Source organism: Mobula birostris, chromosome 5, assembly GCF_030028105.1.
Source record: "Mobula birostris isolate sMobBir1 chromosome 5, sMobBir1.hap1, whole genome shotgun sequence".
Classification (NCBI taxonomy): Eukaryota; Metazoa; Chordata; class Chondrichthyes; order Myliobatiformes; family Myliobatidae; genus Mobula; species Mobula birostris.
In genome coordinates this window covers 40,904,566-40,917,361 of record NC_092374.1, presented here as the reverse complement: position 1 = coordinate 40,917,361, position 12,796 = coordinate 40,904,566, and the positions used below count along the sequence as shown (strand labels likewise).

The window sequence follows — 12,796 nt, the reverse complement described above, 5'->3', positions numbered from 1 at the left end:
CAGACTTGGGAAATATGTAACCATGTGAGTATTAAGGTCCAATAAGAAGTGCAATGATTTTTTCATGTCCACTTTAAGACAACTGTTATGAAGTGATAGCCTCAGTTAATGAAACAACCAAAATGAATCAAGCATTCTTCGTCAGAAAGCAAGCTATTGCTTCCAAACCTTGTGGTAACCCGAAAAAATACTGCGTTGCTTCTGTTTTTCCTGGCTCTCTCTCTGTAAAATCCTAGCTCCAACTGTCTTGTAGCCTTACACCACAGCTTCCAGATCCCAAAGCAAGCCCCACAGCTACGTGCCTAATAAATACTGCTGAGTAATCGCTCTGTGAAAGCTGAGAAGATCAATAGCCAATCTGTTTGTTTCCAGTGTTCAACAACTCCTGATGATACCTAGAAAAGCTCCAGTGTTGCTGCAAGGAACATACTGAAGCAGTAATCCTGCAGATTTTGCTGCTATCTATCTATCTATCTTATCTATTTATTTATGAAGGAAGGAAAGCTCTTTGTACTCCAGCCCAGGCTTATTCCAACAGTGAAAGTGCAAACACTGTGGCGAAAATCCGATTGTCTCTCAGGATCTTGTCAGTGTTGCAGGGAGTCCTTCCCTAATGGAGCTGTTGACTTTCTAATGGGAAAACAATGAATAGTGCAACGGGGAAGCAGAAGTAAATTGTTGGACAGTTTCGAAACCCTCCTCTCTAACCTCAACCTTTACTTCATCTAAAGTGATCATTTGAGCACGTCAGAACAAAAGATTCATCAAGTACAAATGGGAGGTTGAAATAAATCAGTTACGTTAAGGAACACTGGATGTTTTTTGCTTCTTAACAACACGGTAGCATGGTGGTTAACACAATGCTTTATGGTAGCAGCAATCTGGCTTCTTACCATGACCATGTGGGTTTCCTCCCACAGCCCAAAGACATACTGGTTGGAAGATTAATTGGTCATTGTAAATTGTCCCATGATTAGGCTGGGATTAAATCGGGAGATTGCTGGCCAGCAAAGCGCGGCTCAAAAGGCCTATTCCGCGCTGTCTGTCTATAAATAAGCACGTGAAAAGAAATGGTGGGTTATCTATTGGGTTGTCAGCCAGAACTGATCGGTAGCTTCCTGTCATGACAACAGTGGTGGGCTTGAAATTGAAATGGTGACTAACAATATAGGTTTGCAGTTACCAAAAGAAAGCTATTCATGTTTGTGCCGGATTTTTGAAAGATTCATTCATCTGCTCCCACTAATCTTTTATTTTCCATGGTCCTGTAATCCCCATTAAAAGTCACTGTTGCACAGTGATCTGCTTAAATCCATTTTAGGAAAAGTATTGCCAATCATAACAATTTAACAAGTATTTCCCTGGGCCATTTGTCAATTACAGGTTTAAATACTGGCCCATCCGCATATTTTCTCCCTCTCCTCTCTTGAGGAATTTGAACAACTTCCTGAAAACTATTCTCTCATTGTTATTGATACAAGTGCCTGAATTTCTCTTCTCTCCAAGTCATTAATGTCTTATCATCCTTCCTGCAATTCCAGTAATTCCTCATTGTCCAAATTTTGAAGAGCTAATTGTTTTGTTAAAGTGGGTAATATATTTAGTTCCTTAAAATACTGATAATTGTGTTGGTATGAAGATAACATAATAACTTAAGTGCAAAGTTAATCAGTTATATCATAAGCTAGAACAACAGTTGTTGGGAGTTTTAATAACTGATTTGGGCACTATCATTTTGTATAATTCTGTGCCATTAATATGAAGTACAATAATGGTTTGCCAACAGGTACCATGCTGAAAACAAAAACATGGCCTTTGGAGAATTTAAGTTTGGACCTCTGTTCATAAGGCTGTGTTATGAATTGGGTCTTGAAGGAACTGCAGAAGAGATGGTGAAAGACCAGGTACAGCTTTTTGACTAAAATCCATAGCTATTTATTAAATAAGATTATTAGGAGAGATAACAGATAAATGGAGTTAACATATAACTCTTATACAGGTAAAGAATATTGATGCGGTTTAGAGTAATTGTCCTTAATGTAATTCTTCTATGTATCAAAATAAAATCTAGTTTTCTGAAAGTTACAATGTACATTTCCCTCAAAAATTAGATTGTGAGCCATTCATGGTCATAAATTTATACAGCATGAACACAGGGCCTTTAGCCCAACTTGTCCACACTGAGCAAGGTGCCATCCTGAGGAATGCAGGCAAAAGGGACTTAGACCCATATCTCTCTAAACCTTTCCTAGCTTACTTATCCAAATGTCTTCTAAACTTGGTATTATACTTGCCGCTACCATTTTTCTTATTACTATGAGTAAGTAAAGCCAAAGATCTGTACCTTTTTATTTCAAATGTTTATTTGGTTGTTCATTATAGTTAAATTTGTTTGATAGACAAAACCTACAACTGAAACATGTTTGTCCTCTTGAAGTATAACTGTATTGCAAATTCTCAGCCTGTTACCAACTCTAATGACAAATCTGGAACCAATTGTTTTATTATGACAGCTCTTTGTATACCATCGTTGTAATATGTATTCGCAATTTCAAATGGACATTTTGCTAAAATCTTTACAAATACAGGTGTAATGTTTGTACCTATCATAAGTGAAGCACACTCAGGGATTTTAGTGATCAGTGGTCCCCAACCACCGGGCCGCAAAGCATGTGCTACCGGGCCGCGAGGAAACGATATGATTTGGCGATAATGAGTCAGCTGCACCTTTCCTCATTCCCTGTCATGCCCACCGTTGAACTTGAACATAGGGTTGCCAACTGTTCCGTATTTACCGGGACATCCCATATATTGGGCTAAATTGGTTTGTCCCATACGGGACCGCCCTTGTCCTGTATTTCCCCCGCTAAGGTAGAGCATTCCTATGAAACCTTTCGTGCAGAAATGGCGTGAAGTGAAGAAGCAGTTACCATTAATTTATATGGGAAAAATTTTTGAGCATTCCCAGACCCAAAAAAACCTACCAAATCATACCAAATAACACATAAAACCGAAAATAACACTAACATATAGTAAAAGTAGGAATGATATGATAAATACACAGCCTATATAAAGTAGAAATGATGTATGTACAGTGTAGTCAGGAAGATGAAGGCAAAAGCGATTTGTGGGGGGAAAAAATAGGCATGTACGCGCACATCACATGCTCAGTCACGCATGCGCACACAGGTGCCCGCGCGAGGCTTCATGGTCATGGTAGTCTTTCCTGGGGTAAAGTGTCCCGGGATTTGACTGCTACTTTTGTCCCTTATTAGGGAGTGAGAAAGTTGGCAACCCTAACTGTAAAAGGCATGTTGAAGAGAGTTTAACCCTAGTTGAACACCCCCCCCCCCCCCCCCCCCCCACCGGGACAGCCGGTCCGCAAGAATATTGTCAATATTAAATTGGTCCGCGTTGCAAAAAAGGTTGGGGACCCCTGTAATAGAAACCATAGAAACTAAAGCACAGAAACAGACCTTTTGGCCCTTCTTGACTGTGCCGAACCATTTTCTGCCTAGTCCCACTGACCTGCACACAGCCCATGTCCCTCCATAACACCTCCCATCCATGTATCTATCCAATTTATTCTTAAATGTTAAAAAAGAACTGGCATTTACCACCTCATCTGGCAGCTCATTCCATACTCCCACCACTCTCTGTGTGAAGAAGCCCCACCTAATGTTCCCTTTAAACTTTTCCCCCCTCACCCTTAACCCATGTCCTCTGGTTTTTTTTCTCCCCTTGCCTCAGTGGAAAAAGCCTGCTTGCATTCACTCTATCTATGCCCATCATAATTTTATATACCTCTATCAAATCTCCCCTCATTCTTCTACGCTGCAGGGAATAAAGTCCTAACCTATTCAACCTTTCTCTGTAACTGAGTTTCTCAAGTCCTGGCAACATCCTTGTAAACCTTCTCTGCACTCTTTCAACCTTATTTATATCCTTCCTGTAATTTGGTGACCAAAACTGAACACAATACTCCAGATTTGGCCTCACCAATGCCTTATACAACCTCGTCATAACATTCCAGCTCTTATACTCAATACTTTGATTAATAAAGGCCAATGTACCAAAAGCTCTCTTTACGACCCTATCTACCTGTTACGCCACTTTTAGGGAATTTTGTATCTCTATTCCCAGATCCCTCTGTTCTACTGCATTCCTCAGTGCCTTACCATTAACCCTGTATGTTCTACCTTGGTTTGTCCTTCCAACGTGCAATACCTCACACTTGTTTGTATTAAACTCCATCTGCCATTTATCAGCCCATTTTTCTAGCTGGTCCAAGTCCCTCTGCAGGCTCTGAAAACCTTCCTCACTGTCTACTACACCTCCAGTCTTTGTATCATCAGCAAATTTGCTGATCCAATTTACCGCATTATCATCCAGATCATTGATATAGATGACAAATAACAATGGACCCAGCACTGATCCCTGTGGCACACCACTAGTCACAGGCCTCCACTCAGAGAAGCAATTCTCTACCACCACTCTTTGGCTTCTTCCATTGAGCCAATGACTAATCCAATTTACCAGCTCTCCATGTATACCTAGTGACTGAATTTTCCTAACTAACCTCCCATGCGGGACCTTGTCAAAGGCCTTACTGAAATCCATGTAGACAATATCCACTGCCTTCCCTTCAACCACTTTCCTGGTAACCTCCTCAAAAAACTCCAATAGATTGGTCAAACATGACCTACCACGCACAAAGCCATGTTGACTCTCCCTAATAAGTCCCTGTCTATCCAAATGCTTGTAGATTCTGTCTCTTAGTACTCCCTCCAATAACTTACCTACTACCGACGTTAAACTTACCGGCCTATAATTTCCTGGATTACTTTTCGATCCTTTTTTTAAACAACGGAACAACATGAGCCACTCTCCAATCCTCCGGCACCTCACCCGTAGACAGAGACATTTTAAATATTTCTGCCAGGACCCTCGCAATTTCAACACTAGAGACTTCAAGGTCCGAGGGAACACTCTGTCAGGTCCCGGGGATTTATCCATTTTAATTTTCCTCAAGACAGCAAGCACCTCCTCCTTTTCAATCTGTACAGTTTCCATGATCTCACTACTTGATTCCCTCAATTCTATAGACTTCATGCCAGCTTCCTTAGTAAATATAGACGCAAAAAACCTATTTAAGATCTCCCCCATTTCCTTTGGTTCCGCACATATCTGACCATTCTGATCTTCAAGAGGACCAATTTTATCCCTTACAATCCTTTTGCTCTTAATATACCTGTAAAAGCTCTTTGGATTATCCTTCACTTTGATTGCCAATGCAACCTCATGTCTTCTTTTAGCCCTCCTGATTACTTTCTTAAGTATTTTCTCGCACTTCTTATACTCCTCAAGCACCCGATTTACTCCCTGTTTCCTATACATGTCATACAACTCCCTCTTCTTCTTTATCAGAGTTGCAATATCCCTTGAGAACCAAGGTTCCTTATTCCTATTCAATTTGCCTTTAATCCTGACAGGAACATACAAACTCTGCACTCTCAAAATTTCCCCTTTGAAGGCTTCCCACCTACCAATCACATCTTTGCCAGAGAACAACTTGTCCCAATCCACGCTTTTTAGATCCTTTCTCATTTCTTCAAATTTGGCCTTCTTCCAGTTCAGAACCTCAACCCTAGGACCAGATCTATCCTTGTCCATGATCAAATTGAAACTAATGGTGTTATGATCACTGGAACCAAAGTGCTCCCCTACACAGACTTCCGTCACTTGTCCTAACTCGTTTCCTAACAGGAGATCCAATATTGCATCCCCTCTAGTTGGTCCCTCTATATATTGATTTAGAAAACTTTCCTGAACACATTTTACAAACTCTAAACCATCTAGACCCCTAACAGTATGGGAGTCCCAATCAATGTATGGAAAATTAAAATCCCCTACCACCACAACTTTATGTTTCCTGCAGTTGCCTGCTATCTCTCTGCAGATTTGCTCTTCCAAGTCTCGTTGAGTATTGGGTGGTCTGTAATACAATCCCACTAACGTGGCCATACCTTTCCTGTTTCTCAGCTCCACCCATAAGGACTCAGTAGACAAGCCCCCTAATCTGTCCTGCCTGAGCACTGCTGTAATATTTTCCCTAACAAGCAATGCTACTCGCCCACCTTTCATTCCTCTGCCTCGATCACATCTGAAACATCAGAACCCTGGAATATTAAGCTGCCAGTCCTGCCCCTCCTGTAGCCAAGTTTCACTAATTGCTATAACGTCATAATTCCACGTGTCAATCCATGCCCTCAACTCATCCGCCTTCCCCGCAATACTCCTAGCATTGAAATATATACACCTCAGAAGATTTTTACCACCACTCACAACCTTTCTATCAGCGGATTTGCTTGAACTTTTAACATCATTTATTTTCACCCTAGCCACACTGTCAACTGTGGCACTCTGGTTCCCATCCCCCTGCAAATCTAGTTTAAAGCCTCCCCAATAGCACTAACAAACCTCCCTGAAGGAATATTGGTCCCCCTGTAGTTCAAGTGTAACCCGTCTCTCTTGTACAGGTCCCACCTGCCCCAGAAGAGGTCCCAATGATCCTGAAATCTGAAACCCTGCCTCCTACACCAGTTCCTCAGCCACTTGTTCATCCTCCAGAGCATCCTATTCTTACCCTCACTGGCACGTAGCACGGGTAGCAATCCTGAGATTACCACCCTTGAGGTCCTGCTTTTCAACTTCCTACCAAGCTCTCTATACTCACTCTCCAGGACCTCCTTTCTCTTCCTTGCTATGTCATTGGTACCGATGTGCACCACGACATCTGGCTGATCACCCTCCCACTTCAGAATGTCACGCAAGCCGATCAGAGACATCCTTGACCCTGGCACCCGGGAGGCAACAAACCATCCTGGATTCTCTGTCACGACCACAGAACCTCCTATCTGCACCTCTAACTATCGAGTGCCCTGTCACTACCGCTCTCCTCTTTTTCCACCCTCCCTTCTGTACTGCAGAGCCAGACTCAGTGCCAGAGATCCGGCTACTGCAGCTTGTCCCAGGTAAGTCATCCCCCCCCCAACAGTATCCAATGCGGTATACTTGTTGTTGAGGGGAATGGCCACAGGGGAACCCTGCTCTGCCTGCCCTTTCCTCTTCCCTCGCCTGACAGTGACCCAATTTCCTGTCCTCTGCTCCTTTGGCGTAACTACCTCCCTGTAGCTACTATCTATAATCTCCTCATTCTCCCGAATGATCTGGAGGTCATCCAGCTCCTGCTCCAGTTCCCTAACGTGGTTTGTTAGGAGCTGCAGCTGGATGCACTTCTTGCAGGTGTCGTTGTCAGGAACACCGGAGGGCTGCCTGACTTCCCACATCCTGCAAGAGGAGCATTCCAACATCCTGCCTGGCATTCTCTCTACTCTAAACAATCGGAACATAAAACTTACCGGAACCTGCCCTGGCCTCTGCCTATTCTCGCCGCAACCTGTTGAGCCAAAGCCGTCCCACTCTGACTCAGTCCACTCCGACAATGACCGCTACAACGATGGCCGCTGTATATGGAGGTCTGCTTTTAAACCTTGGCGCGCTACGTCACACGCCTGCGCAGTGCAGACCCTTCTCCCCGAGCAGTGTTTAAAAAAAAATGACTTTTTCTACCCGATTTCTTCAATCCCTTCTTCTCAGCTGCTTGCTTTGACTGAAACAAGAACCGTTGAAAATTTCTTTTTTTTTTAAATTATTGGATTATTGTAAATCCAGTTCTCTTATGCAATATTTCTTTCTATAAAATAAAATGTTAAAGAGCATAATCTATTGCTTGTTAGAAGAGCAGAAAAATGTGGAAGGTGAGAGATTTAATACACAGTAGCAACTTGAATTCGTAAGATACTTATAATATTAGTGACATCGTAAGTATTGATAGGACGGCTAATGTCAGCAGTTCCAAAAGTTTATACCGTGTCAACTAGCTACATCAAGTCATGCAGGGTGACAACTGCATCTAGCACACAAGGAGTTCTGGTAAGTATCTTTGGTATTCTGCATGTTGATCTCTTTCAGCCTGACTGATTTAGCCTGCTGCAGGAGATCTGCCCTTTAGCATTCTCTTATGCAGGTTGCCCAATGACATTAAGTAAAAGCAATGATATCTACCTCTATCGGATTTCAGCTGCTCAAAACAACTTGCTTCTATTTTGTAACCATTAGCTGTTTGAATTGACAACGAAGTACTTTAACGCCATTGAAAGCAGTGGAGTCTAAAAAGAATTAATTCTTCTACATGATTGTTAATGTAATATCTTTTCAGTCAATGTTCAGATTAGATTAAAGTCACTGTGCCCTCCTTATGTGTACTTATGTGTAATAAGCTATAGGTGAAATAGAGATTTTTTTTTAAAGTACAAGTTTCCCCTGCCATCCAAAGGTAGAGCATTCCTATGAAACTGTTCGTAAGCCGGAATGTCGTAAAGTGAAGAAGCAATTACCATTTATTTATATGGGAAAATTTTGTGAGCGTTCGCAGACCCAAAAACAACCTACCAAATCATGCCAAATAACACATAAAACCTAAAATAACAGTAACATATAGTAAAAGCAGGAATGATATGATAAATACACAGTCTATATAAAGTAGAAGTACTTTTCCACAATCATTTCCGTAGCGAAAATCTCACACAAGCACTGTTGGCAGAAACACTCTCTCCAGTAACCTTTAAGCTATGATGCTGCCAAATCGTACCAAATAACACAGAAAAATACACAGCCGATATAAAGTAGAAATAATGTATGTACAGTGTAGTGTCACTTAACGGAATCGGGACAGTGCCGAGCACACTGATGGTGTGTTAGACTGAGTCATCTCAGGTTGGGGTGGTGCAGTGGCCCCCACCCTCCAGGCTGCTGAGCGATACATTGCCGCAAAGCACGCAGGGGTCCAGCAGTAGCTAGGACGCATCCAGCACATCTTTAAGAAAAAAGCCAAAATAAACATGCTAATTAATTAGGTGCCGCTTGACACCAGATCAGAGGAGATTGCTGATTGCACCTAATTAATTAACATGTTTGTTTCAGCTTTTTTCTTAAAGATGTGGTGTGTGCCTCCAGGCTACCACTGCATTCTCCACGAATCGGTAGCTGTCCGTAGCCTGGGGGTTGGGGTGGTGGGACACTGGGGTGTCACCTCATCGTCATCTGTTTCCATTAGAGCAGGCAGCTCATCTTCTATGACTGCCCGCCTCGATGTCAAAGGTCGAGGTTCATTGTCTGCTGTGGCTGATGTGGAAGGCTTGCTTGACTGTTGAGCCTCGTGCATTTTTCTATCATACAGTTCTTTGTAAGCACTCAAACCATCCTGCAAATATCCCCTAAACCTATGTACCCTTTCAAAATTAAAGTCATACATTATCATTGCAGCGAAAATCTCATGCAGTTGCTTCACGTTCATTTCGCTAATGAATTCAGTTTCGATTGTTAAATCCTTTCCTCTTCCAATTGCATCAGCTCTTCATCTATCAGTTCTTAGTCATAGGATGCCAAAACCTCTTCAACATCATCTTTGTCAGCTTCCACAAGCCAAACTCACGTTGTCCTTACTTCGTTCACCACGATCGAAATGCATAATTATGTCTAGTTTTACGCTGTGTAACACTCTTACGAGCTCTTTCAGGCTTTTCCGACACCTTGGAACTCATCTTGCTAACAGCTGCTCAATGCAACGTGTTTAAGCAATGCCGTTCCGAATCCGGGGGACAGTGGCTGCTTGGGGCATGCGCTGCTTTTTTTACTGCGCGCTGATTTTTTCGCACGCTGATTTTTTTCTTAACAGTGAAAACACCTGTTAGCGAAAACAGGGTACTTATGTAGGTCTTTCGTAACAGTGAGGTTTCGTAAGGCGAACGTTCGAAAAGCGGGGGACACCTGTATTGTGATAAAGGTTAAATGGTGATTTACACTCAGTGGCCACTTTGTTAGTTACATCTGTACACCTGCTCATTAATGCAAATATCTAATCAGCCAGTCATGTGGCAGCAACTCAATGCATAAAAGCTTCCAGACATGGTCAAGAGGTTCCGTTGTTTTTCAGACCAAACATCAGAATGGGAAAGAAAGATTTAGATGAAGGAATAGTTGGCTTTGTTGCCAAGTTTGCAAATGATACAAAGATTGGTGAAGGGGCAGGTAGTGTTGAAGAAACAGTTAGGATGCAGATGGACTTCGACAGATTAGGAGAATGGCCAAGAAAATGGCAAATGAAATACAAAGTTGGAAAATGCATGGTCATGCACTTTGGTAGTAGAAATAAATGTGCAGACTAATTTGTAATCGGGGAGAAAATCCAGGAATCTGAGATGCAGAGGGACTTGGGAGTCCTTGTGCAGAACACCCTGAAGGTTAACTTGCAGGTTGAGTCGGTGGTGCTGAATGGAAGTGCCACGTTAGCGTTCATTTCAAGAGGTCTAGAATACAAGAGCAAGGATGTGATGCTGAGGCTTTATAAGGCACTGGTGAGGCCTCACCTTGAGTATTGTGAACATTTTTGGGCCCCTCATCTTAGAAAAGATGTGCTGGCATTGGAGAGGGTCCAGAGAAGGTTCACAAGGATGATTCCAGGAGTGAAAGGGTTATCATATGATGAACATTTTATGGCTCTGGGTCTGTACTCGCTGGAATTCAGAAGGATGGGGGGGGGGGAGATCTCATTGGAATGAATGTTGAAAGGCCTAGAAAGAGTAGATATGGAAAGGATGTTTCCCGTGGTGCAAAAGACAAGAGGGCACAACCTCGGGATAGAGATGCGGAATAATTTCTTTATCCAAAGGGTGGTGAATTTGTGGAAGTTGTTGCCACATGCAGCTGTGGAGGCCAGGTCGTTGGATGTATTTAAGGCAGAGATTGATAGGTTCTTGATTGGACATGGCGTCAATGGTTACAGGAAGAGGGCTGGGAACTGGGGTTGAGGAGGAGATAGCAAAAAAGAATCAGCCATGATTGAATGGTGGAGCAGACTCAATGGGCCAGATGGCCTAATTCTGTTCCCATGTCTTAAGGTGTTATGGTCTTAAATATGATGTAAGTGACTTTGACTATGAAATGATTGTTGATGCCTAAAAGGGAGGGTTGAGTATTAGAAACTGCTGATCTGCAAGTTTCATACACAGTCTCCAGAGTTTACAGAGAATGTTGGGAAAATCAATTTTAAAAAAATCCAGTGTGCCCCAGTTCCATGGTTAAAATTCCTTGTTAATGTGAGAGGTTAGAGGAGAGTGGCCAGATTGGTTCAAGCTGACGGGAAGGCAACGGTAACACAAATAACACACATCAAAGTTGCTGGTGAATGCAGCAGGCCAAGCAGCATCTGTAGGAAGAGGTGCAGTCGACGTTTAAGGCCGATGTCTCGGCCTGAAACGTCGACTGCACCTCTTCCTACAGATGCTGCTTGGCCTGCTGCGTTCACCAGCAACTTTGATGTGTGTTGCTTGAATTTCCAGCATCTGCAGAATTCCTGTTGGTAACACAAATAATTGGGCAATACAACAGTGGTGTGCAGAAGAGCATCTTTGAACACACATTGTTGAAACCGTAAGTAGATGAACGATAGCAACAGAAGACCACAAACATACACCCAGTGGCCATTTCATTAGGTACAGGATGTATGTATTACCATGCTCAAAGACAGCTTCCATTCTGTTATAATTAAGTGGCTACTGAGTGTAGATGTTGGATCAATTTGTGCAGTGGTTCAGAAACGTATTACTGAGATTGAATTCTAGTCACTTTTTATAGTAATACAATTTTTCTGTCAATGTCCTTGTAAATACGCATGTTCAGTAAAAGCAAGGCAGCTTTATTTCAGTAAGTAATGGACCACTACGAATAAGGAAGTTGAATTGAGTCGGACGACAGACAAGATATTGCAGAAGGTCCCATAAAACTTGGCAGAAAAATACTGGTACCATCTAGGACTGGCTGGGAAGGAGATACCGAAGCCTTGGGTCCCACACCACTAGATTCAGCAACAGTTATTACCCTTCAACCAGGAGGCTCCTGACCAAGCCTGAATGACTTCACTCACCTCAACACTGAGCTGATTCCACAACCTGTGGACTCACTTTCGAGGACTCTACAACACGTGTTCTCAGCTGTATCTCTCTATCATTTTATTGCAGTTGCACTGTTTCTGTTCTTTTGCACATTGTTTGTCAGTCTGTGTATGCAGTTTTTCATTGATTATGTTGTATTTCTTTGTTCCACTGTGAATGCATGGAAGAATTTGAATCTCAGGGTAATATTTGATGAATTCAGGTGTCCCCCGCTTTTTGAACGTTCGCTTTACGAAACCTCACTGGTACGAAAGATCTACATTAGTACCCTGTTTTCGCTTTCAGAAGGTGTTTTCACTGTTACAAAGAAAGGCAGCACGCGAAAAAATCAGCACACGATAAAAGGCAGCGCGCACCCCGAGCAGCCGCTCTCCCCCGGATTCTCATCGGCATTGCTTAAACAGGTTGCATTGAGCAGCTGTTAGCAAGATGAGTTCTAAGGTGTCGGAAAAGCCTGAAAGAGCTCGTAAGGGTGTTACACTTAGCGTAAAACTAGATATAATTAAGCGTTTCAATCGTGGTGAATGAAGCAAGGACAAACTGAGTTTGGCTTGTGGAAGCTGACGAAGATGATGTTGAAGAGGTTTTGGCATCCCATGACCAAGAACTGATAGATGAAGAGCTGATGCAATTGGAAGAGGAAAGGAGAACAATCGAAACCGAATGCAGTAGTGAAAGTGAAGTCGTCCAGGACCTGAACATGAAGCAACTGCGTGAGATTT

At 42.6% G+C, this 12,796-nt stretch overlaps 2 protein-coding genes across 3 annotated transcripts in view; one reads left to right on the top strand and one right to left on the bottom strand.

The window, feature by feature from the left end:
* Positions 1-12,796, bottom strand: part of mrps27 (mitochondrial ribosomal protein S27) — a 218,909-nt gene that overhangs the window by 121,137 nt on the left and 84,976 nt on the right. The gene's annotated exons all lie outside the window — the stretch shown is intronic.
* Positions 1-12,796, top strand: part of ptcd2 (pentatricopeptide repeat domain 2) — a 40,447-nt gene that overhangs the window by 10,782 nt on the left and 16,869 nt on the right. For both annotated transcript variants that reach the window (XM_072257949.1, XM_072257948.1), the window contains exon 5: positions 1,787-1,904. In XM_072257949.1, coding sequence (XP_072114050.1) covers positions 1,787-1,904 — 118 coding nt within the window. The remainder of the gene's footprint in view (positions 1-1,786; positions 1,905-12,796) is intronic.